This window comes from Motacilla alba, chromosome 15 (genome assembly GCF_015832195.1).
Source record: "Motacilla alba alba isolate MOTALB_02 chromosome 15, Motacilla_alba_V1.0_pri, whole genome shotgun sequence".
Lineage (NCBI taxonomy): Eukaryota > Metazoa > Chordata > Aves > Passeriformes > Motacillidae > Motacilla > Motacilla alba.
Genome location: NC_052030.1, coordinates 10,756,806 through 10,780,768, shown reverse-complemented (window position 1 = coordinate 10,780,768; position 23,963 = coordinate 10,756,806). Strand labels below are relative to the sequence as shown.

The 23,963-nt window shown below is 51.3% G+C and overlaps 4 protein-coding genes and 1 long non-coding RNA gene across 8 annotated transcripts; 2 read left to right on the top strand and 3 right to left on the bottom strand.

Annotated features, from left to right (window-relative positions):
* Positions 1–2,385: 2,385 nt before the first annotated feature.
* On the bottom strand, positions 2,386–4,489 carry LOC119707631. Its single transcript, XM_038152888.1, has 3 exons — positions 3,958–4,489; positions 3,602–3,780; positions 2,386–2,778 (listed from the first exon to the last, which is right to left on the bottom strand). The coding sequence occupies exons 1-3, from the start codon at positions 4,073–4,075 to the stop codon at positions 2,386–2,388; spliced, it is 690 nt and encodes a 229-aa protein (XP_038008816.1). The 5' UTR covers positions 4,076–4,489.
* A 277-nt stretch (positions 4,490–4,766) lies between these two features.
* On the top strand, positions 4,767–12,972 carry LRRC43 (leucine rich repeat containing 43). 2 transcript variants are annotated; one of them, XM_038151982.1, is made up of 12 exons: positions 4,767–6,113; positions 6,188–6,442; positions 6,693–6,803; positions 6,937–7,076; positions 7,660–7,898; positions 8,474–8,652; positions 8,982–9,105; positions 9,316–9,455; positions 9,583–9,666; positions 9,932–10,123; positions 10,611–10,686; positions 12,779–12,972. In XM_038151982.1, exons 1-12 carry the CDS (start codon positions 6,024–6,026, stop codon positions 12,943–12,945), a joined length of 1,797 nt encoding a protein of 598 aa, XP_038007910.1. In that variant the 5' UTR covers positions 4,767–6,023; the 3' UTR covers positions 12,946–12,972. The 2 variants fall into 2 exon arrangements, with proteins under 2 accessions (XP_038007910.1, XP_038007911.1); XM_038151983.1 differs by lacking the exon at positions 10,611–10,686 and having other exon boundaries at positions 12,779–12,949.
* LOC119707289 lies at positions 9,113–12,905 on the bottom strand. The gene is made up of 3 exons (XR_005258741.1): positions 12,774–12,905; positions 9,417–9,595; positions 9,113–9,268 (listed from the first exon to the last, which is right to left on the bottom strand). It is a non-coding gene; the product is annotated as an uncharacterized LOC119707289 (long non-coding RNA).
* A 294-nt stretch (positions 12,973–13,266) lies between the features above and the next one.
* On the top strand, positions 13,267–15,289 carry B3GNT4 (UDP-GlcNAc:betaGal beta-1,3-N-acetylglucosaminyltransferase 4). Its single transcript, XM_038151984.1, has one exon. The coding sequence runs from the start codon at positions 13,475–13,477 to the stop codon at positions 14,591–14,593; it is 1,119 nt and encodes a 372-aa protein (XP_038007912.1). The 5' UTR covers positions 13,267–13,474; the 3' UTR covers positions 14,594–15,289.
* A 2,401-nt stretch (positions 15,290–17,690) lies between these two features.
* Positions 17,691–21,540, bottom strand: DIABLO (diablo IAP-binding mitochondrial protein). Of its 3 annotated transcripts, none has more exons than XM_038151985.1 (6): positions 21,453–21,540; positions 20,695–20,809; positions 20,352–20,501; positions 19,397–19,507; positions 19,199–19,295; positions 17,691–18,298 (listed from the first exon to the last, which is right to left on the bottom strand). In XM_038151985.1, exons 1-6 carry the CDS (start codon positions 21,497–21,499, stop codon positions 18,090–18,092), a joined length of 729 nt encoding a protein of 242 aa, XP_038007913.1. In that variant the 5' UTR covers positions 21,500–21,540; the 3' UTR covers positions 17,691–18,089. The 3 variants fall into 3 exon arrangements, with proteins under 3 accessions (XP_038007913.1, XP_038007914.1, XP_038007915.1); XM_038151986.1 differs by having other exon boundaries at positions 20,352–20,483; XM_038151987.1 differs by having other exon boundaries at positions 20,352–20,480.
* Positions 21,541–23,963: the final 2,423 nt, after the last annotated feature.

The following is a 23,963-nucleotide window of genomic DNA, read 5'->3' as shown; positions in this document are numbered from 1 at the left end:
GGGTTCAAAAACCCTGCATTTAATTTTTCAGAAATCACAAGCTTGATCTCACATGAAGCATTTTGGTGGGAGTGAAGAGCACTTCTATTTCAACAGTGATAAAACAACTCCTCGGCCTTCCTTCACTCTTGACCAAGCACTACAAATGCCAGAGTTATTGCAGTGATGCTATCAAAGCTCTCTGGGAGGAAGCTGTGGCTGCAGAGCACTGTTTCTGTATTACTGATTTAGTGGTGATTTCTGGGAGGCTGCTGTAATTTCAGCTGAGGTGCCAAAAGAGCTTGTGAAGTGGTTTCTTTTTGTGGCTGGCTCTGCTAATCCTTGAACACTGCCAAAAGTGGACATACACTTGTTCTGTGGAAATGATGCCAAATGAAATCATTGCTGTAAGTGATTTCACAGCCCAGGCCTCTCTTTATTTCTAAAAGAATGGAATAGAATGCTCAGTAGATTTTTATTTATTTATTTTAACTTATATTTTCCCTCAGGAGCCGATCTCTGCATTTTCTCCAGGAGGTGGGCAGACAAAGAGTGGTTATTTGGGTGTTGGGGAAGTTCCCTGTGTGCAAACCCAGAAGAGCCCCTGTTGTCATCCAGAGAGATGTTTAACATGCTCCAGTTTCAGAACAAGGTGTGTGTGTGTCACGCCCCCAATGCTTTTCCACCACCAAATGGAAACAAACACAGGAAAGATGAGACTCATCACATCCCTCAGTCCTGCTGCTGCCTTCTGACACTCTTACAGAGCCCATCTGTGGCTCTTCCATCCAAACCCTTCATTCCTCATAGACCTCAAAAGCTTTGTTTCCAACCAGGATAAAAGGGGAGCTGCTTGTCAGGAGGTCTTTGCTGGTGACCAAATCATGATCACAGCAGAGATGCTCCCTGTGACACAAGTTTATCCCCCAGCTTGCAGCCCTCCCGGGCTGGGGAGGATTTATGAGCCTGGTAACCCTGCACCAGGAAGGCCACAGGGCTGCAGGTGTTCTCTCCATGTTCTCTCCGTGTTCTGCCTGGGGCTGGTGCCTTTTCCTCTCGGCAGTGACTGTCTGAGTGTTCCCCCCTGGAGAAGAAAACTCTTCTTTCTCAGGTAGCTCTTCCCATGACGTGAGTTTGGACAGACCTTCTGACTCACTTTGAGATGTTGCTAGCACCGCTGAGGAAGCTTTTCCCTTTCTAGGGAAAACACTTTTGTTGAGCTATTTATATCTTTAGAAGGTGAAACACAAGCCATGCATGGGTGAGGAAACCACAGGGAGCAGCCCTGTCTAATCCTCTGGTTCAGCAAGGCTTAAGTGCTTTGTGTCACTCCTTCAGCGGTGATGTTTAAGCCCTCGGGGTGTGACTCTTTTCCTCCTCTGAGAGCTTTGCTGACCCCACCTGAAAAGGTCAGGCAGGTGTTGCTTCAGCCTTGAGGGAAGCACAACCCCAGGCAGTGATATTTTTTTTCCAACCACTCCTTTTTTCTACTAGAAATGGAGGCTAGGAGGTGGGATTTTACCTTCTTCGTGTCACCACTATGTGACATCCCCACAGGTGTGTCTGAAATGGGACCTGTTTGGGAGGAATTCTTCCCCTGGCTCCAGCAAGTCCCTCAGTTCCTCTTGGGAAACTTGAGTGCTTTTCTAGGATCCCCCCCCTCAGACTTTTGGGGGGCTGGCAGTGTAACTCAGTTGATAGCAAACCCACTTTTCCTGGAGAAGTCTGAGCACAACAGGGCCGGTGCAAAATATATTGTAAAAAAAGAATTAGTAAAAAAAGAATCCAGCAATATTTGTTTTATTTAATATTTTAATTAAGTTCCAGTTTCTATCCAAAGGTGGTAACAGGAAATACAGGAGTAAAACCGTTCATCTACTAAGTAGCAAATAGATCCCTTTCAGTATTAAAATATAAGAGTTTAAAATATGAATAAATAAATATATAAACTAATTGCTTAAATAGATTTATAAAAATAGATGTGTTGTATAAATTCATAAATAATATTCCCTAGTAGAGAGAGAAGTACAAAATCAGCCTGCTAACAATCAACTTTTCTTTTGAAAAACAACTGCAAGATAAAAATATAAATAACATTAAAATTACTGAATTTACACTTTCCTGATTGATTATATATGTCAGGGCTGGTTAATTAAATTACCTTGACTCCCATTAGTCCATCCTTATTATATGCTGTTGCAAATAAGACAGTATAAATAGTTTTATAATAAATACATTCAATAACACATTCATCCTTTAAATATTAAATTAAACTAGATTATATAGTTAGAAAGAATAGCAAGTACATTATCAATGTTCATCCTGGCATCAAACTGATTCCGTAACCCCTGATACAGGTCTCATTTACAGAGACCTATCTTCAAGTTATTTTTTCCTTCTGGCATATCAAACTGCTGCTTCAGAGTACAGCTTTCCTGTAAGCTTCATGATGTCCTCATATTTCTTTAAAACCCACCAGATGTAGTTTTTTGTCTCTGCATGGCTCCTGGAGTGGCCCCGGGGCTCCACCTGGGGAGGGCTGCAGGTGTAGAAGGCAGTGCCTTGCCTCAGCGTGGTGCCCAGCTGGTTGAGGTTGGCCTGGACCACGCCTTTGGAGCTCTTGTTGCAGAAGGTTTCTATGTCACCTCTCAGGGTTTTCAGAGCGTTGTGGATGTGGTGCAAAGCACAGCAGTTTGCCTGGAAAGCTGGGCACGTGGGTATTGTTTCTGTCATGTCGCTGGGCTCGGGCGTAATCACTGTCCCGAACTCAGAGCGCAATGTTGGAGAGATACACTTGTGCTGTGGGGAAGGAAGAAGAAGTTGTTAAATTGTTGATCCTTTGGTTTCCCTTTCTCATTTGTGTACCTGTTTGTGGGGTTTTTAGTTGCGTTTCAATCTTGTATTAACACCTCCATCCCTCTGATCAAGCAGGCATTGCACAGTTTGCAGATCCCCATGCCTTGCTTGCCTTGGTTCTCAGCTTTTCTAAACCTTGGGTTCTGTTCTTTGCTGTAGGGGCAAAATTTACCTATTCCAGTGATCTGGTTTGTCCATATGTGTTTCCATCTGTGTCGGCAGAGATGGTTTTGATTTCAAAAATGAATTCAGAGGAAATGTCAATGTTGATTTTTATCAACATACTCTTGGGAACGCAGTCCCAGGAACTGAACTTTGTCTGAGGCATTGACACCTGGGTTCAGTGAACGTTTTTTCCTTTCTAAGGAAAGGATAAGGGAACAGGACTTTTGGCAGAAGTGCTCAAGCACTGGGGTCAGACTGAAGGGCGAAGCAATTCTCACCACATTTCCAGTGACCTGACTAAATTGCTGCAAGAATGTGCCCAGTGGGACTCAGGAGACTGAGAAGGAACACTGGGAATCAGGAAGATCCCAGCAGGCAATGACCTGAGGCAAAGTCACCCAAGCTCTCTGCAGCTGCCCTTGCTCCAACTGCCCTGAAATAACACAATGGTCACTTTCCTTCTTGCATGGAATACAGAGAAGAGCCTACTTTAGGTTTTAACCCAAATACTTCTTTTCTGGTGGTCTTTCTAGTGTTTTATAATAATCCCAGAGATTCCTCCACAGACATAGGCACAGCACAGGGAAAATGGTGCACTTACGTAGAATTCAAACAACTCATGTGCTTTCTGTTGTATTACTGATGCATAGGTTGGTATCTCTGTAGTGAAATGATTCTGCCTCTGTCCTGTAGTCATTCTGCTTTCTGATGTCTGTGTCGGTGCCATGGACCCCAAAGGAACCAATAAACAGAAGAGGAAGATTGCAAACTTGTTGATCTCTGCATTGGGATGAAGAGAGGAAACCAAAAAGAAAGACAATACTATGATTAGTCTCAATCTTCTGCATAGCTTTTTGCAAATCTTAATGCAACGTGACACATTTTTAAAGCGTATAGGCATGAAGTGGCTGAGCTAGAGATGAACATCAGCCTGTGGCAAGGGTAAGTCACACCCACCTGCTCTGCATTCCATGGTGGGATGGGACAGCAGTGGCTTGGCTGGGAGCTGGCCTTGGAGCTGGTTCTGGAGCTTCTGCCTGCCTGGAGTGCTGTGATGGGGCCAGCCAGGCTGCATTTAAGCGCTCTGGAGTCCTGCGTCAGTGGCTCCCCCACAGTATATTTTTTTTTTTTTCTTGCCAGTGATAATTTGGGTTTTTTTCTTTCTTGAAAGATTACATCAAAAGTTGATTCAAATGTGTCTTCACAGATTGTGATCTACGTGCAGAGTTTCAAACTGACATAGAGGGTGTCCTGTGTCATCTCTTTGACTAAGAGCTTTCCTTGGCCATCCCATCTAAATCCTTGGGCTCTCCAAAGTGTGGGATTTAGAACATAAACTCTTGTTTTATTTATAAAGGTGGTTGGAAGCACATTATTGCTGCCCAAAGCCATTGCTTCTCCTGCAGAGTCAGTGTAAGAGTGGGCCAATGCAGGGAGTGAAAAAGGCTTGTGTGCAAGGTAGGTCAGGCCTCCAGTTCCATGTATAAATTCTTTTGCTGGATGCCTGTAAGACCCTATTCCTCAGGATCCCCCCTCCCCATGCCTGTTGCCCATCTTTCCAACTCCCCTGAGGCTGTTTTCTGCTTTTGGTGACCAAGTGTAGGAAATTCTCATACCCACCAAAACAGAATAGGTGCTAAGTAATGCCAAGGAAGAGATGAGTTACCATGGCCAACAAAAAGGACAGCTCTGGCAGACACTTCTTTTATTTGAGGGTTTTATTGTTATTTGTTGGGAAAATGAAAACTGAGAGATTATTCTTTGTGCGTGGCATTCTTTAGGAATGTCCCTGCAAAGGCAGTAGTGGGTACAGATGGTTCCTTTCAGGCACAAGGGTGATCTTGGTTTCTTGTTCAGAAGCACCAGACCTGCAGAAATGCAGTTGGTCAGTGGCCCCCAGAATATCTATGGAAGGTGCAGGAGCTTGTACATAAAAGATACCACTGGGCACTGCCAGCCTCCTTTCAGCTCTCGCAGATGGGCACAGCCAGGGAATACTGGGATCTGGTCTCCCCCCAAGAGCAGGAGTATCTCTTTGTGCAGCACTGAAGGCAATGGAGCCAAGTTATTTTAAATAGTGATGCAAATAAAAGAAGCAGAATTTTTACAGCTTTGCTTTTCCACAAAACACAATTCAACCACTGGTAATTTTCTTTCAAAGACTTTCAGAAGATTTTACTTCATTTTCTCCTAAGGACAGCACTTTACCTGGTTATTCCACTCCAGGACATGCCATTATCTCATAGTCTGTGCATGCTGTGCACATCCTTTCTGGTCTGTACAGGGCTGTGATAAGCTGCTGAGCTGATAAGGGAGCAGGTCAGCATCCGTCCTGTAAAACCCAACCTGAGAAATTCAGCTTTCCACCACGTAACCATCAGACATCACAGAGCAAGTGCAATTCATTTGGTGAAGTTCTGCTGCCACGCGCTGCTCTGTCAGCTCTCTAAAATGGAATTTGTGGCCATTGCCACAACACCTATCGCTGGAAAAAGGAAATTAATCTCTGCCTGTGGAGACCTGATGCTGACCTGAGACACAGCTGTGGCTTTTGTTCCTTGAGCTCACCTACTTTTTCCAAGTGTGGGAGCTGGTATTTTCAGCCGTGAGGTTATTTTCTGGCCTTACATGGTTGTGTGGCAGTGCCCTCCCCGTAAAGGGAGAGCTGGGCTTTTGGAGCTGACTGAGACCCTGACTGCTTCTTCCCTGAAGCCTGAGTGACACTCAGCACACAGATAAGGGAAATGGCAAATTCCATGCCACAGGCTCCCAGCCAGGGAAGAATGCTGATGCTGCACCCTGCAAGTGCAGCATGAGGCCACCTGCCCTTTTCCTGGTGGGGAGCAGCCCCCAGAACCCAGCAGGAACCAGAAAAACAGGGATTTATTCCCAGCTGGGCGAGCTTGGTGCTGTTCCAGACCTGCTCCACCCTCTGCTTGGAGAGTTTGGTTCCATGGCACCATCTCCTAGCGACAGGGACACAAAGCACTGAGCCAGGGGATTCCCTGCCGGGCTGGGGCTGCATGGCAGCACCCCGCAGCGTCTCGGCTGCTTTTCAGGAGTACCTGCAGCACCTGGGGCTGCAGGACTTCCCCTGTGGCCTCGGCAGCTGGGTAGGGGTCTGGGGGGCACAGCTGTGGGACGTGGCACAGGGCTGCCATTGCCTCTCCTCTCTCCCTGCCCACAGAACAAATCCCGCCTCAATGCCCGCAGGAGCACCCGGGCACAGCCCTTGGGGCTGGAGGAGGCCGTGCCACCAGGAGAGGAGACCCCCGAGGTGCTGCTGGAGCTGCTGAGAGACAAGCACAGCCCCTGGGCACTGCCCCCCGACTGCAGCCCCCAGGCCCAGCACCTGCGGGAAGTGGTGGTGCTGGCACCCGAGCTCCTCCGTGGCTCCAGAGTCTTCCAGCTTATCAAGTCCCTGCGGATACTCGACCAGGGGGTAAGTGCAGCTGCTGGTGCCCATAAAGTTGTGTCTTCCTGCTGTCAGGGAAAACACGCTGGGAGAAGAACCTTGCCATCCCATGGTCTTCCCAGGTGCTGCAGCTAGAGTAGAGCTTCTCCGCACAGCCTCCCCAGGATGTTGTGCTAATCCATGTCACACAGATGTCACACAGATCAAGATGTGTCTATGCCACCCTGGCCACAAGGTGCCTCAAGGACAAGTTGGCCAAACCCAGCTCTCTTTGCAGGTGGAGGAGGTGGATGAGGGTGTGCTGCAGTTCCAGCAGCTGGAGGAGCTCGTCCTCAGTGCCAACCACATCAGCAGAGTAACCTCGGCCCACCTGCCCCGGACTCTGAAGGTGAGTGAGCAGAGTCTTGTGCAGGATGGGGCAGGAATTCCCATGTGGGAACACAGGGAAAGCCAAACAGCTCAAGGGGGTGCCAGGAACAGCTCGTTGCCAAGGTGTTTGTTGTTCCTTCTGTCCTGGGCAGCTGCTGGAGCTCTGCTACAACGCTGTGGGTGATCTGCAGGACCTGTGTGCTCGGCCACCCCCACAGCTCCAGCACTTGGGGCTGGGCTACAACCGGCTGTGCGGCCCTTCCCAGGAAAAGCACCTCACCGTGGATTTCTGGTAATGCCACAGGCTGAATGTGGGCTCCTGAAGGGGAAATGAGCAGATGTGAACAGCTGACCTCAAGCCATGGAAGTGGCCCTTTTTGGGAAAATACAGAAGGGTTGTTTCTTTGTTCTGTGTCTACTCTCTGTGCAGAGTAGTCTGTCTCTGCTGTCTTCTGCCTCATGCCCAGAGGTTGTTTTGGTCCTTAGCAAGGTGTGGAATGGGGAGATTACCAGGGGAGCTGCCCTGACACCCTGCCCATCCCAGTTCCATTTCCCTGGGCAGTTTACTTTTTCCATGTCCTTCCCTAAGCCACTGCTGGAAGTCTGTAAGCATCTGAAGCATAGACTGCATCACCAAATGGTGCAGTGGGGTCATCAATGGATGTTAAAGAAATGTTTTTGTGTTGTGAGGCAGACTGGCAATGGACTGTATGGCTCAGGGATTTGGAACTGGCCTCCAGATTGGATTCCTCAGTTCAACCCAGTTTGTGCTAGAGAAATAGGAATTTTGTTTCTGTTTTTGGTCCAGGACTGCAGCTTTCTGTCCTCAAATAGGTGCTGGCTGCCTTACATCCTTCCCTGGGTTCTCTCCTTAGGCCAAACCTTGTCTCCCTTGACCTGAGCTTTAACAGCCTCACGGACCTGCTGGGGCTGGTCTCCCAACTGTCCACTCTGCAGAGCCTCCGCATCCTGGTGCTCCAAGGGAACCCACTGGCTCTCATCCCCACTTACAGAGGCTTCCTCGTGGACAGCCTGCCCAAGCTGTCCATCCTCGATGACATCTACATATGGCCTGAAGAGAGGCAGCAGTTCCATGGGCTGGCAAGGCAGCCAGGTGAGCCCTGCCTTTGAGCCTGCCCGTGCTGACCCTGTGATTCAGGAGTGGGGTTTGCATTGTGGTTGTGTGATTAGAAGTGAGGTAGTTTCAGCCTTAGGCCCGAGAACAACCCATCCCAGTCCCAGCACTGCCTCAGTGTCCTGGCCTGCCTCAGCTTTTCTTCCCAGACACCATCTGGTTTCTGTCCTGGGGAAGGTGCTCACATGGGGCTGCACTGTCTGCGCACAGCGGTGCCACCTCTGTGGCACATCCCTGACCGGGATGAGAGCAGGAGGCTGGGGACACCCGGGATGGGAAACCTCTCTTGATGGCCCCTACTCAATGAGCTTATGTGCTGGATATGCTTTTTGGAGATTCAAACGTTGAAGGAGCAGAGCAGCCAAGCCAGGAGGTGTTTGCGTGGCTTTGTAGTGACGCCACGTGGCAGTGGTTTGTCACAGCATTTGCAGAGGCTGGCACCGAGGCATGCCAGCAGGTGGGACATGAGACCTGAAGGTTTCTGCTTGCTCTGTTCCTTCCTCTCTCTGGAAGGGGAGTGCTGCAGCTTCACGGCAGGATTCTCGTCCTTTCAGAGCTGATCAGGAGTGAAGCACGAGTGGTCGTGAGCATTGGGGAGATGAAGGGACTCCCTAATCCCGAAGCTTTTCAGCAGCTGGAGGCTGGCTCCGAGGGTCCGGTGATCACCTACAGCTACTGTGTGACCTACCAGTTTGCAGAGGGAGAGGAGCTTGAGGACAGGGGCAGTCCTGAGGTTGGTGCTTGATTGTGGTCTTGGAAGCAAGCAGCATGGCAGGTCACAGCAGGGGGAACTGCATCTCCAGGCTGTGGGGTGATGGGCCTGGCATGGGGATCAGCAGTGCTGGGGACAGAATTCCCATGTGGCTGCATGCAGCAGGACAAGCCCCAGCTGCCCACGTTCCACATTCCTGTTGGGGAGCCCAGAGCTCTGCACATGGGAGGGAACTCACAGCCTCCCTCCTGCTGACTGTGACAGACCCTTTCCCTGGCACTGAAGTCCCTTCTTCCCATGAGGGTGGGCTGGGGAATAGGATTTTGGAAGCAAATCCATCTCTGTTCCAGGGAACAGAAATCCACCAGAGTCCCACCGTGGCCACACTGGATGTGGACATCTCTGCTCAGGACACAGGAGAAACAAAGAGCCATCAGGAGTCTGCAGCCACAGAGGAGCCCAAGGCCCACTCTGGTAATGAGGAATTATCGATCTTCTGTTCCATGTCTCAGGGCAGGTTTATAGCTCTTTGTGGGGTGTGATGGCATCAAGATGTCCCTTGCAGTGCCAGCTGGGCTGTTCCCAGGACAGATGGGTAGTGACCTGGCACCAGCCGTGTCCTGGGAGTCCTTCTATCCTGGGGAAAGAGAGGTCTCCTCTGAACTTTTTTGTGTCCCTACACAGCAAAGGTTTTTGCCACCCCTGCACAGCCCTGGGCAGACACCATTGACTGCAGCTACAGGAAGGAACACATTGCCAAGGACTTAGTGGGGCTGAAGTCCTACCTGGAGGCTGGAACCATTGTCTCAGTTGTGGAGGAGAAGGTGAGGGTGAGGCTGAGCTGGATGAAGGGGGAAGAGCTGCTGGGAGGCCCAGCCAGTGGCATCACATTCCCTCTGGGAGGCAGGCTGGGATGGCAGTGACCCTGGGCCAGCTCCTCTCTCCGGGCAGGTGCTCTCGTGGCCTGTGGATCCAGAAGAAGATGCTGTCACAAGTAAGAAGGAAGGACAGGAGCTGAAGAAGAATGGTGCAAAGGTAGGGCACCAGGAAAGAACAATGACCACATTCTATCTGAGTTGCAAAAACAGTGATGGGAGAACAAGGACCCTTCTCCTGGGTCAGTCTGGTGTGCCAGAGAGTCAGACCTCTCCCAGAGTCCCCCATTTCTCTGGGGGGAAGGCAGCAGCTGTTGGCACACATCTTGGCCAGGGTGCAGTGGTGGGCAAGGGGCTGGGTTGGGGTTGCTTCTCTCTGATAAAGGGACCCCAACCTTCTGCTGAGGCCTGTCCCCGTGTCCAAGGACAAGCAGAAAAAGAAGAAGAAGAAGAAGTCATGTGAATTCCGCAGCGACCCTCCCATTTGGAGCACCCTGGGCACCATGAGGGTGACCTTGGAGACCCTGCTGGCCACTGAGAACCTGGTGGCAACTGTGTGTGACTTTGGGATCCTGATCCCTGAGAAACCACCAGAAGCATCAGTTCTGGAGGAGAAGGTAAGGAGCATGTCCCAGGGCAGGGCTGCAGGCTGGGGTTCAGCAAATGCCTTCTCTGGCCTGGGCATCCATCCATCCATCCCTCAGTTCTCCTGTCCCCAAAATGGGGCTGAATTAGCCCTGCCTGACCACCATCCATCACTGCTGATGTGGTTATTTAAGGCTGATATTAGTGAGCAGTTCTGCTACTTTTTCTGAGCCTAGGAAAAGAGATGAGTTTATTTTTCCATTCCAGAATGTGTAAGCAGCCACTCGTGCTTCCTCTGGTGCTCTCTCTCAGCATGGCAGCACATACCAGCTGTACCAACTTTGTTTCCTGGATTCTCTTCTCTGAGCAGCCACTCTGCTGTGCTCCTGCTCCCCCTCACCTCTGTCCCCTGCCCCTGAAATCCCAGAGACAGCACCCAGATGATGACAGCTGACACAGGACTGAATGGGGACAGTGAGTTTCAACACAGCCTTACTGTGGAAACATCTCTCTCCACAGGAGGTAAAAAAAGGCAAAGACAAGAGCCAAAAACCCAAAGCAGAGAAAGGAGACCAGAAAACCGCGTCCACCAAAGGTGACAGAGGCTGGAGCTGGCGGGACAGAGGGCGGGGTGTGTGAGAGAGCAAACAGGAGCAGGGCCCGGCCACCCTGCCAGCTCCAGGAGCAGGGACTTACTCACATCCTGAGCCTGGGGCTGTGAATGCAGACATTGACTGCGGGGCTCTCAGAATAGACACAGCCTGGACTCTTTTCGAGTCGGTGTCTGCACAAGCACCCAGGGTGGGCTGCCAGCTGCCCTGGGAGACTCACACCTACAGCACCCGGTGTCAGGGGAGATTGGCAAAGCAGATTTTTGGGCGAGAAAAGTGCTGCCCACTGTGTCTGTTGCCAAATGTGGGCGGTGGCGTGGGCGGGCAGCTGGGCGAGGGCTGCCTGGGATGCATAATGAGCTCCTCATTCACTGCCAGCTCGCATCTTCAAGCACTTTGCAGAGGGGATCGTTGTTCTCTCTGGTTTGGAGATGAGCTGCACAGAGAGCCCCAGGTGCCCCAGCCAGCCCATGGCAGGGCTGGGAACAGATCCCAGGCTGCTGTCACCCACCAAGAGACCACCCCGACCCCGCCGGGTGTGTCCCCTGCCTCCCCAGTGCAGAGCTCAGAGCTGCTCTGCCAGCAGCCTTGCTCAATCTGCCAGAGGCAAACCTCACCCTGCCTCTTGCAGGTTATTCTTCCATCAGTCTTGGTTCTGACTGCAAAAATAGCAGTGACAGCACACCGGAGGGGTAATGCAAGAGCGGGAGGAAGTGGGAGAGGGAACGGGTGGCCAAGCAACGCTGAAAAGCTGCTCCTGGGTCAGCGAGGGCATGGAGAGGGCCAGGCCTCCCAGCACTGCTCAGAGCTACCAAAGGAGCTTTGTTTTCCTGCTCTGGCGTCAGATTTAAGAGTGCAATTAACCCACAGAGCTCCAGGCTGCTTTCCTGTGCCCTGTCAGCCACAGCAAGGTCTTTGGGGGGCTCTCAGAAATCTGCAGTCCTGAGCTGCATTCATAGAAGCTGGTGGCCTCCCTTAGCGACCTGAAAAGATGAAAACTCATTGAATTGCTGTCCCCCACAAGAAGATGTGTATTTGCAATGTACACTCAGCCTGTTGCTGAAGCAGGCAGCTGCTGTCACACAGCTCAGCTTCAGCAGTGGTTGTTTCTTCCTTCCTTCCCTCCCTGGTGTATGGTCAGTGCATGCAGGAGGTTTCCCTTCTGCTTGAATGAAGGTAAAAGTGCTGTTGTGTGCACAGAAGTGCTGCTGCTGCAGGAAACCCACAGCAATCAGACATTTGTGCTTAATTTGGTGTCCGCGTGTGCCTGGGCAGGTGGGGGCTGGCTTGGCTGCACTGTGAGGCCACTGAGAGCATATTTCAAAGTGTGAGTGCAAAACTCGCAGTGCCTAAAGATGAGCTGCCCCACAGCTCCCTGCCCCCGCTGTCCCATGGCTCTGACTCACCAGAACACCCCAGTTGTGGCTTTTGTGGGGGGCTGCTCGAGCCCTGCTGAGCTCAGTGTCTGCACATCCTGCCTGCCCCGTGAGTCACCAGCTGCTCCGGGGGTGTTTGACACTTGCACATCACCTGGGGACCGCCCTTGGAGCGGTGGCAGTGGCCATGCCCTGGGGACCAGGGGCTGACTCCCAGCCGTGTGTCCAGCGGGGCTGTGCAGGGACCGGCACTCTCACAGCCGGGAGCTGAGGCTGATTTGCATCCCTCAGTTCAGCAAATGCACACAAATAATAAGTCTTCTCAGAGGAATTGGGAGCACTTCCAGACAGCTCAAAGAGGAAAGGCAGCGGGCTTTGTCACAAGTGAACTGTTTGCCCAGACACTGAAGGATGTCTTTAGAAGTAGTCTCACGTAGGTCTCATTTTACCTCACACTTGACTTTCCAGGATCCTTGAAATAATTTATTTTTACATCTTTCTTTTGCCCGAGGGCAGTTTAATAACAAAAAGAAAGGGTGCACCCAGGTCAACTGCCAGCCTAAAGATGCTTTTTGGGCTTATCATCCAAAATAATATTCAATTTCCCCTGAGGCCCAGTCACTGCTGTCCCCCCTGCACACTGCTGCTTTTAGGATCATTTACTCTCTAAAGACAGAGACAAATGTACTTCTTACCACAGGAAAAGGAAAAAACAAAGACACTGCTGAAGTGGAGGAGGATCAAGAGCTCCAGCCGGTGCCACTGACAGTTCAATTCCAGATGCAGCTGCTTCGATGGCCCTTGGCAGCCAGCACCCAGCCATGGCAGTGGGGCAGACTCAGTGACGTGTCCATAGCACAGGCATGAATGGAAATAAACCCCACGGGAACGCTGCGCGGAGCCTGCTTTAGCTGAACCGCCAGAGCTGGGAGATGCCCCAGGAGCTGGGGCTCCTGGTGGTCTGTGGCTGGTGCTGAGCTTCTGCTGGAGCGGGCAGGGGATGTTGGGTGGGTGTCCGTGCCGGGGACACGCTGCCCCGGTGCCAGCCCCCCGCATCCTCCGCCCGCGGGCGGGGCTCGGCAGCGCCGGGGCGGGGCGGGGGCGGCGGCAGCTCCCGGTGAAGCGCGGAGGGAACGGCAGCTCCCGGTGAAGCGCGGAGGAGGCTCCGCAAGCAGGGCGGGGGTTTTGCCGTGCGGGGTCACCGTGGAGCGGCGGCTCCAGCCCGGTCTGCGCGCCCTGGCGGGGCCGGGGGCTCTGGACCGGACTCACCGGCAGCACCGGGTCCTGGTGAGAACCAGGGGGAAGCACCGAGACACGTCCCCGTCCCAGGTAAGGTGGGAGGGAACGGCTCATCTTCATCTGCCTGCCCGGGGCCGGTCCTGCGCCGGATGCTGCCATGTATCCCAGGATTAAAAGCCTCGCGCTTTACACCTGCTCAATCACGCTGCTGGCCTGGGTGTTTTACATGAAGAAGGAGGCGAAGTTGGCAGCATCATCAGCAGAGCAAAAAGTGGATGTGGTGGATCACAGACTGCAGCCTTCGGTTCTGGACAGCGCTGAGCACAGCAAGTGTTTGCCCAACTTGACCTTCGCCAATTCTTCTCTTGCCCTCCCGGAGCCTCACAGAGTCTTCCTAACCTACAAGCACTGCAGGAACTTCTCGGTCCTGCTGAAGCCTTCCAGGTGTAGCAAAGAGATGTTCCTCCTGCTGGCCATCAAGTCTTCCCCCATCAACGTGGACCGGCGCGTGGCCATCAGGAACACGTGGGGGAAGGAGGTGTCCATCAGGGGCAGGCACATCAGGCTGGTGTTCCTCCTAGGGCGCTCCGAGGCCAAAATCCAGCTGCAGCCCCTGCACCAGCTGCTGGCTTACGAGAGCCAGGAGTTCGACGACATCTTGCAGTGGGATTTTGTTGACGACTTCTTCAACCTGACCCTCAAGGAGCTGCATTTCCTCCGCTGGTTCACGGAGGACTGCCGGCACGCCAGGTTCGTGCTGAAGGGCGATGATGACGTGTTTGTCAACACTTACAACATCGTGGAGTTCCTCCAGGAGCTGGACCCTGAACAGGATCTCTTTGTTGGGGACGTGATCGCCAACGCCCGGCCCATCAGGAACACCAAGGTCAAATACTTCATTCCAGAGCTCATGTATGGGGCCACCTTCTATCCTCTCTATGCAGGAGGAGGGGGATATGTGATGTCTAGAGAGACAGTGCGTCGCCTCCAGAGCACCGCAGAGGCCATGGAGCTCTTCCCCATAGATGATGTGTTTGTGGGAATGTGTCTGGCAAAGATGTCAGTGACCCCAAAGAACCATGCTGGCTTTAAGACTTTTGGGATCCAGAGACCTTTCAATCCTTTTGATCCATGCTTTTACAAAGAGCTGATGGTCGTGCACAGACTGAACCCAACGGAGATGTGGATCATGTGGACGCTGGTGAAGGATCACAGCATTAGGTGTGCGGTGTCGGTGACACACAGCTACAGCAGGGGCTGGAAAAGGAGCTACTGATGAGCCCAGGGATTGTGGCTGGTGACACAGTACTTAAACTAAAAATCAGGTCGTGGTAGAAACGTGTCCGTTACTAACAGACTGCTCTGGAGCTGTCGTGGTTTGGTTTGCAGTGAGTCTTTTTCTGTCAGGGGTTACTTGAAGCTGTTGAATTGTCACAGGGCGGGGGTGTGGTCAGTGGCTTCCCAGTCAGACTGTGCCAGGGGAAGTCACAAGTGCCACCTGCACTGGTGTCTGACTGCTGGCCAAAGTCAGTCTCATGTGGGACAGCCAGAGATGACTAAGGAGTGACAGAGCATTTGAAATTTACTTGAAGGCATGGAAGAAAGGCCAGTATGTCCTGCCGGGTCTGCTGTCCCAGGGCAGCAACCCCACAGCTCCTACCAGACAGCAGGAGAAAGGGAGTGGAGTGGGGAAGGAAAAGCTTCAAAAATTCATGGCCTTAACACAGCAGTGATGATGGGGGAACTGGGCTCAGCCTCCAGCTCTTTGGCTTTTGCAGAAACTCACAAAGGTTTACATGCACTGGAAACTTTAGCACAAACACTTTCTGATCTGGTTTGAGAGGAGCCATGTGTTTTGAATAATCAATAATCATGGTGGTAGGAAGAGTGTCTGTAGCTTCCCATGTTGTGTGGGAGGCATTTGGTTCGTTGTTGTTGTAATGTTGTGTATAAATAAAATAGTTTTGAAAAGTATTTACATGGGAATATTCTTAGGTCTTCTGAAAGCGAAGAGCCCTAAAAGCCAGGGAAGGCTGAGATCTGGTGCTGGATATTTGCATTAAAGAGGAAAATGTTAGTAGAAATGGATACTTGCCACTTCTTTTTCTGTGAGCTATTCTCTGCCCTGTTCAGACAGGATGCATTGACACAAAAGTGATAAATCTGAATGTGCTGGAGGGGCTAATCTGAGAAAAGATCAAATAGGGAACTAAGTTTTGGTGGTGCTTTTGTGAAGCTTATCAGTATCTTGCTGCTAGAGCAGGAGCTGTGGATGAGCAGGAAGCAGCCTGGAAGCCTTAGGGGAAAAAACAAGCAAATGAGTAAAGAGGAAGTGTGTGATTAGAGCAAGCAGAGTCCTTTGTGCTGTGCTGTTGTAATTGCTGTCTGTAGTGCCAGGTGCCCAGCATCCATCCCCCACCAGATGGGAGCTGGAGCTTTCAGGAAGTGCTGCCAGGAGGTTCTTGCTTGTCCTATGGACAGGGACAGCCTGAGAGCAGAGGAGTGGGAGCTCTCAGTGGGATCTGGAGGGACTGCTGGTAGGCTGTGCTCCCTTGGCCCTCTGGAGCACCTTGGGTAGCTCTGGCTGAGCCCCAGGGCTGACCCAGGCTCTCGGGGCAAAGGTGTCACCTCACAGGAGCTGTTTCTGTGCCAGGAGTGAGTAGGGGTTTGTCTCAAAGCACTGGTGGGTGTCCATCCTCAGGGTGGTCCTGTGGAAGCTGTTACTGTGTTTTCTGGCTGCAGCTCCAGCAGGGTTCCATTAAGTGTAGCTGAGGAAGTGCCTGTGTGTAGTTTCAGGTGTGTAACCGAGGCTGTGTCAGCAGCAAACCCCAGGTTCTGGGCACAATTCTCTGGGCACTGCTGCTGGTCCTGGAGAGGAGACTGCACAGAGCGGGCACCGTGGTGCCCTGTGAGCTGCTGTGCCAGCACTTTTGTGATCCACTCGATGATTCCCAGTGCAAACTCAGGAGCACAGAGCATGATGTCATGTCTGTTGTGGGCTTAGGTGTGTAGGCTAACCCCCAGCTGGCAGCTCTCACTTCCTGACAAAGGTGAGGGACTCCTTTCTGCCCTGTTTTGGGGTGATTCGTGCTCCTCACCCCCACTTTGACTTGGCTGGCCTGACTGGTTGGTTCCAGTCACGTTGGGCTGGATGTTTCTTGGGCAGGAAGAGCAGTACGTGCAGTGAAACAAGAAGTGGGGTCACAGCAGGGCTGGGAGCAGGCCCTGAAAGGGGAAGAGGGACTTTCCTGCCTTTGCAGGCTCCTGGCAGTGCCATGCAAACATCTGAGTAAGTTATTGTGGCATCCTGAAATGTACACAACTTGTTTGTGCACTCGGGTCAGGGGCTTGGCAGATATTCTTCAACTGCACAAGGTACCAAAGGAAAGCAGTTGTGGTTAGAGGTTGACTTGAGGTTGCATTTGGCTCCTGAGGGCTCAGCTGTGCCACCACCCAAGCAATCCTCTCATCACAGGGTTTTTTTCCCTAATGCTTCAGCCCAGAGCTGTGTTTGGCACAGCAGACATGGGCAGATCCTTGCAAGCTGAATTCCAGACTGTGCTATCCTCCTTGGATACAGCAACACCCAGTGAGGAGCAAGGAAAGATGGTTTGTCAATTTTCTTTTTATTACTTAATCTATAAATGAACAGCGCTGTGCACCTGAGATTGCATTTGTTCCAAAGGCAGCCAAAATGAGACACCTTTTATGCTGCAGGTAAGAAAATTTCTGGTCAGGCACAACTCAATTTAGTAACACTTACCTTGACACAGAGACATCAGATGCTAATCTGTGGTGAAAAACCTTTGACTAATGTGTGTTTTCTTACACAACCTGGCAGATGGGAATCCAATCATCAGTGATAAAGTTCAAGTGGATGCTGTTCTACAAAGCAAATTTCACACCATCTGTCAAGCTAGGAAATGAACAGTGAAAGACACCCGTGGTTTTGAAACCTGCAGTGAGACATTAAGCTTGCAAAAAAAAAAAATTAAGGTTATTTCCTGAAACTTGCATTGGGAAGCATTCAAATATGTATAACACTTTTGCTCAGTGCTTTGTAGAACAGTACGCAGCAGCTGCCAAAACAATTCTGTTTATAACTACAATATATTGAAAATCAAACCTCCCCTTTGCTTCCTGGGGAACCTCCCCCAGAGGTGATTCTGGGTGAAATAAGTTGCTGTGCTGGACAAAACTGCACCAAGAGCCTGGGTGACTCCATGGGAAGTTCTCAGCTCCAGAGCAAATATTTCCCCTGACTGCAGCTCAGTGTATTTTGGTGCAGCTGCCAACTCAGAGGTTAAAAACTTTTAAATTCAAACAGAAAGCAAGGCCTAATTCTTCCCCAAATGAACAGACCCACAACGAGCTGCTTTTGCACAGTTTAATAAAGGCATCTCCTCACAGACATCATTTACCTCACAGGTTAAAAACAAGGATTTTTAAATACACTTCTCTGGCTGATCCCACAAACACACCAAGGGGGCAGCAGGACCCTCCAAGCAGAGACACAATTACCACCAGGCCATCCCTGATAACAGTCTTCACATTTGCATAGATAAACATTTAAATAAATGAATCCAAAAGTATTACAAACAAGGTAAGTTACAAACAAAACTGAGGCCTTCCAAATACTTGATTTGTAAAGCAATCCTTTTTTGGGGGGGGAGGAATGGAATCACAGGCTTATTTCAGCAGTTTTACACTATCCCACACTAAAGAGCTTGGGACTGCTCCGTTTGTGATTGACCCTGAGAGCTCAGTTCTGTTCAGTCCTCCCGAAGGTAAGGGTCATCATCTGTATTTCCTAAAACACCCTGTGGCAATGAGGAGTCCTCTCCTCGGGCTTTGATGAGCTCGTCTGTCTGAGCTTCAGCTAATTTGGTCTCTGCTTTCTGGGACAGCAGCCTCACCTCCTGCACCTGGGACTTCACCACCTGGATGTGGCTGCGGGCTGTCACCGAGGCCTGGTCTGCTCCTGCAGGGAAGGATCGACACACTGGGTTACAGGAGCACTGGGCAAACCTTCAGCTAAGGAAACGGATGGGGTTATCATCTGCTTTGCTGTGTTGTGAGGGCTCTTGGGCTGCAATAATGTGTTTACCAGTCATTTACCTCAAGCCTTTTGTCTGCTTTGAGGTGTCACTGCTGCCTTGAATTCTCCCATCCCGGTGGGATCCAGCTGGAGTTGGACAGGAGTGATCACCTTGTGCCAGTGGGTTTGAGAGCTAAGCCCAGCCCAGTCCCTGCGTGCCAGAACCTTTCAGTCCTCATCCCATCCTGGCACCTACAGCAGTGGGAATACCTGTGGCACTGCTGAATTCCCACCATTCTCCTTCCATGCTCCCACAGACTTCTGGGTCTTCTCCAGGCACTTACAGAATCAGGGTGTCTGTATATTCACTGCTTTCCCTCCCTTCTCCACTCCAGTAACTTTGCCCATTTACCACAAACCAGTCCATAACTCAGTCTCAGAGCTCTCAAATCTCTCCAGGGAGAAAAAAACAAAATTAGTATATTTTCCTTTTTCAATATAACTAAATGCAGCTGGAAACTCCTCCTGGATTCACAGGCAGCCTTGGTTCTGTGGCTCTCAGACTGTGTTTGAGCCTTGCATTTAAAAATAACTGAACTCTTCCCCTCAGACATTTCTGGCCATGGTTAGTCTTGACCTAAACCACAAGTGAAGTTTCCAGGCCTAGCTCTGAGAATGCACCTACAGACTCGCAGCCTAAAGCAGAATGTATGTGATCAGCACCCCTAAAAACCAGGCACCAGCTGCCAGTTGTGGTGTTAACTGAGTGCACGCTGTGTGTCTGAACTGTGCTGAGAGAGGGAGAAGGGGCAGAGGGAGAAGGGGCAGAGGCTCGGTCCTCACCTGACTGATAAGCAGCCTCTGCTGCCATCTCCGACAGCCGCAGCGCCGTCATCCAGCTGGATTCCAGCCTGAGGTACTCCTGCTGCTTGGTGGTCATCTGGGAGAAAGAATCAACAAGGTGTAACACACCTGAGAGCTCTCCTGAGCTGCGAGAGCAGGGCTGGACAGGCAGATGGTGAGGGAGGTTTGTTTGCTCACATCCACTCTGGCTCCTATGACCACCTGCCAGACTGCATCCACCTCTTCCGAGTTCATTTTCCCAAGGAGATTTGAGTATTGCTTGTAGAGAGACACCAGGGTATAAACTGCCTGTGAGGGAACCATTTTGCACAGTTAGCACAACAGCCCGCACAGCTCTGGTGCTGTCTCAGTGTTAATTAGCAAAACTACTCTCCATACACTTGATGTACTGACAAGGCTGTCAACTGGAATGCGAATACTTTACTCAGATTGGCACTTTATTTGCAAAATAAATACCGTGTCTTCTTGTTTCAGACTTAAGTATGGCTCATGCCATTCTTCTGATGGAACTCAGAAAGGCTGAGAAGGGCAATAAAATGCCCGAGAACAGAGAGCTCAGTGCACAGGTAATATAAATAAATAACTGTTATGAGTTTCTTCAGCCCCAGTTCTGAGTTCCAGGGTCATTTTGCCTAAGTGAAAAAAGGGACTTCTTTCAAGAGCATGGAATGACAGGACAAGGGGAACGGATTCATGGGATGTTAGGGAAAAATTCTTGGCTGAGGGTGGGGAGGCCCTGGCACAGGCTGCCCAGAGGAGCTGTGGCTGCCCCATCCCGGGAGTGTCCAAGGCCAGGCTGGACGGGGCTTGGAGCACCCCGGGGTAGTGGAAGGTGTCCCTGCCCATGGAACTGCATGAGCTTTAAGGTCCTTCAACCCAAACCATTCTGGGGTTGTCTAATTTTAACCCAAAAGCAACAGTTTAACAAAGCTAAAAGCAACTTCCACATTTGGTGTAGAACAGTGACCCCACGGCTCCCGAGGGACCTGACATCTTCAAACCCCCACACTTCTTTGGTTAAATTCATTTTGCAAAAGCCCCTTTTGAGCGTGGTTTAAGAGGGGTAGCTAGTGGCAGGGCAGCTGGCTCTGCCAGCAGCGAGGGGTGCCAGGCGTGAGACCCCGGAGCTCACCTTGGTGTACTCGGTGAGCGCCTCGATCAGCGCGTAGGTGGTCTGGGAGAGCAGCGTGGCCGTGCTGTCTGTCACCAGGGACACGGCTCTTCTGATCAGGGCATCGTTGCTGAGGGACCCCGAGCTCTGCTGCTGCAACACAAGACAGCCCTGTGACCCTGAGTGACGCTGTGTGACGCTGTGTGACCTCGCCATCGCCCTCAGCCACCACTCAAACACAACGGCGAGGAAAAGCCCCCTGCAGGAGCCAAGCTCTCCCTGAGGATGCAACCCTGGGGGAGAACCAGGACAGGCAGGTGGCTTTGGGTGTTAAACTGGCACAGGGAGGGGGTGCTGGGGGTACCTCCACGATGGGGACAGCGCACAGGGCCACCCCCAGCCCCACGGCCTGGTGCCACTGGCCGCTCCTGCCCACGAGGCCTCGCTGCCGGACGCTGGCCAGGACTGGGAAGCTGCGCCTGGAAAAGCAAGAGGCAAAGTTTAGCAGCAGAAACATCCCAGTGTGGGGTGGGAAATAGGGATCAACGAGGAGAAGAACACCCACAAGCTGTTCGAGGGGAACTTGTCTGTGCCAGGCTTCTGTGATGCAGCTGCTGACAGTGGATGAGTGAGTTTGTTTCAAATTTCGTATTATTGTTTAATCATTAGTGCAAGAAAAGGGAAGCACAGTAACTAGAGCAATATTAGTACTTCCAGAGAGACAATGTATGTTAGCTGGTATGGACACACTGCTGATAGTCAATAATACTGGGAAATAGGTTGAAAAACATGCTTAAAAGTGGTGTGTACATGCAGGGGAGAAACGTGACAGGTTTGTTACAATCCAGCGACACTTGGGTCTCTGTGGCCAGTTTTATTTACAACCCAAGCTGTGCAAATGCCTTGGGGTAAGGGTCTATCAGGGAAATACTCGAGCGTAAAAAATCAGAAGCACAGAGAAATGAGGTTTTTTTTCTGGTTCTACAGCAATTTAATGAAAACAACCGGTGGATTTTTCCTTCTTTTATGCCGTGTACTCTTTAACCTACAGCCTGCGGGTGGGGAGCTTGGTGCGGGCAGCGCGGGTCCCCCTCAGCCTGTCCCCCCGGTCCGCCGCGGTACCTGAGCACGGAGCAGCAGCTCCGCAGCCACCGCCCGCCCGCCGCCATCTTGGCCCGCCCGGCGCGCGGGAAGTGACGTCATCCCGCCCCTCTGCAGGGGTGGGGTGGGGTGGGGTTGGGTGGGCGTGGCCGAGAGCGGCGCGTGCGCAGAGCGTGAGCGCGTGCGGTGAGGGGGAGCTGCGCGCGCTGAGCCGTGAGGGCAGTGGCGGGAACGTGAGGGGGAAAGATCCAGTGGTGTCCCCAGGGGTGTCCCCAGGGGTGTCCCCTCCGCCGTCACAGCCCTGTGGAACACCCCCGACACCTCCTCTTGTGTTTCGCCGGGATGCCCGACATCGTAAGGTTCCCTTAGGCAGAAATAGGCAACAGTTTGTCCAGCTGCTAGGAATGAGAAGGAGATTCTGAATGTAAGGAATAGCTGCTCACTTTGAAAATTTAAAAATGTTTATTAAACCTTAACAAAAATACAACAAACGACGTTCCCAGCGCTGCAGCTTTTTCCTTAGGTAGTCCTTTGTTGTATTTTTGTTAAGGTTTAATACACCTTTTTAAATTTTCAAAGCAGTTGTTTCTCACATGAAACAGGGCCTTGTCTAATTGTTACAACATGTGGAATGTGTAAAAATTCTCTTAAGAACGGGCTGTTCCTTGGTGTTTGGTTTTGTAGCTTTCAAGCCGGATAAGAATATTTAATCTGTGAAACAGAGCAGCCAACAAGTTTGAGTGATGTCCAGGTGTTAGAAAACCAAATTACTTGGTGGTGGAATTGCCTTGATAAGGTTTAGGGCTTGATGTGTTTTAGTGACATTAGATTTAGGACAGGTTAACAAAGCTTGGGAAGAAGGAGTTGGACAAAAGGAATGTGGAACTTATGGGCCATGAGGACATTGGGCAGAAACCCCCAGATAAGGAAGAAATTGAAAACCCCAACTTTGTGTCTGTGTTGAAATCAGCTCTATTGGGTAAAATGGAATTTCAGCAGGGACAGATTGTGACCACCAACTCAGAGACACACGTGCTCCTCACAGCCCTGGTTTAATTCATCTTTATTGTTCTAAAGTACGCGATGCTGCTTTGATTTTGGGTAGTTCCGTGCTAGTGATAATCTCCACCTTTTCCACCAAAGGCTTCCTGTGCAATTCCACACAAAACAGCCTTAATCAGTTAAATCTATTCTTTTTGGATATAGCAGGAATTCCTGTTCTCTCTCCTGTTTTCAGACTCGGTCAGTGCAGGTTACTTTCCTGAGGCAGTGCTGTAGCACACATACTCAATCTAACTCCATGCTTTAAACATTTGTTCTAAATGAGAGAGCGCCAGGTGACAACCCTGCACCTCATGAAACTGTAGGGAGAGGGGAACGTTGTGCTGATCTGAAATGTCTTTTTCCAGGACTTCTAAAACAAATTACAAGTAATTTCAGTGTGTCTGCCTTCACACCCTTAATGAGGCAGAGCAGGACAAGGCAGGACTTGTTTGTTGAGATGTTGGAGTGGTGCTGCATCCCTGCCATCCCGTGCTGTGCTCGGCAGGGAGGGAATCTCAGGAAAACTGCTGGGAGGCTTTTAAATAGTTCAGAGTCCAGGAGACACAGAGAATCTGCGAGAGCCACACTGATCTGTAAAGTGCATGCACAGGGATACCTTTTCTCTTTTAACCTTTATTGTTTTTACACAGGGAAACAAGACTGCGGTGAGGCAGCAAGAGCACAGAGCTCTCGCAGGTTGGGCGCAGGGGGAAGGGGCCTCCGTGCCCTGTGCGGAGCTGCGCCCTGGAGCCGGCTGCCTCTGGAAAAGCCGTGGGAGCAGCAGCAGGGGCAGAGCCCTCATTTGAGCACCAGGAAGTAGGTGGTCCAGCCGGCCAGCAGCAGCGCCCCGAGCAGCACCGTGTAGCTGAACAGCACGAAGGCCAGCAGCTCCCGCAGCACCTTGAGGAAGCGGATGGCGAAGGAGTCCGGCATGGCTCTCCCGGCTCCCTGGGGCTGGCCTGGCTCCCGGCTCCTCCCTGGCCTGGAAGCAGAGGAACAAGGTGAGTCTTCACAGCAGGGACACCGCCCTGCCACGGGGAGAAACCCTGTGACCGCCTGGAAGGTTTTTAGTGACTGGTGTGGGCCTGCTCAGAGCCCTGCCCAGGCGTTGAAAGAGAGTTTGGGAGCTGATCAAAGTCTCCGGATGAGGACTGGTGAGGAAGCAGATGGAAATACAGACCCAGGCAGTGGGCACGGCCATGGGGGTGAGGCTGGGGGTGTTGCAGAGTCCAGCTGGCTCCTGGAATCTCTCCCCTGGGGCTGTGCGTGCGGGAAGCGCCGGGATCAGCGCTGCCGCTGATGGTGCATTACCAACAGCGTGTTCTGATCAAAGTGGTCAATTCCTCCAAGGAAGCCACCATTAATATTTAATTCTATAATTGCATCTAATGGAGGTACTGGCACAAACTGAGCCTTTTGTTTAAGAATGATGAAAACTGAGGCTTAAATACAAGTTTGCGCAGGCAAATATTTATATCTAGCGTTAAA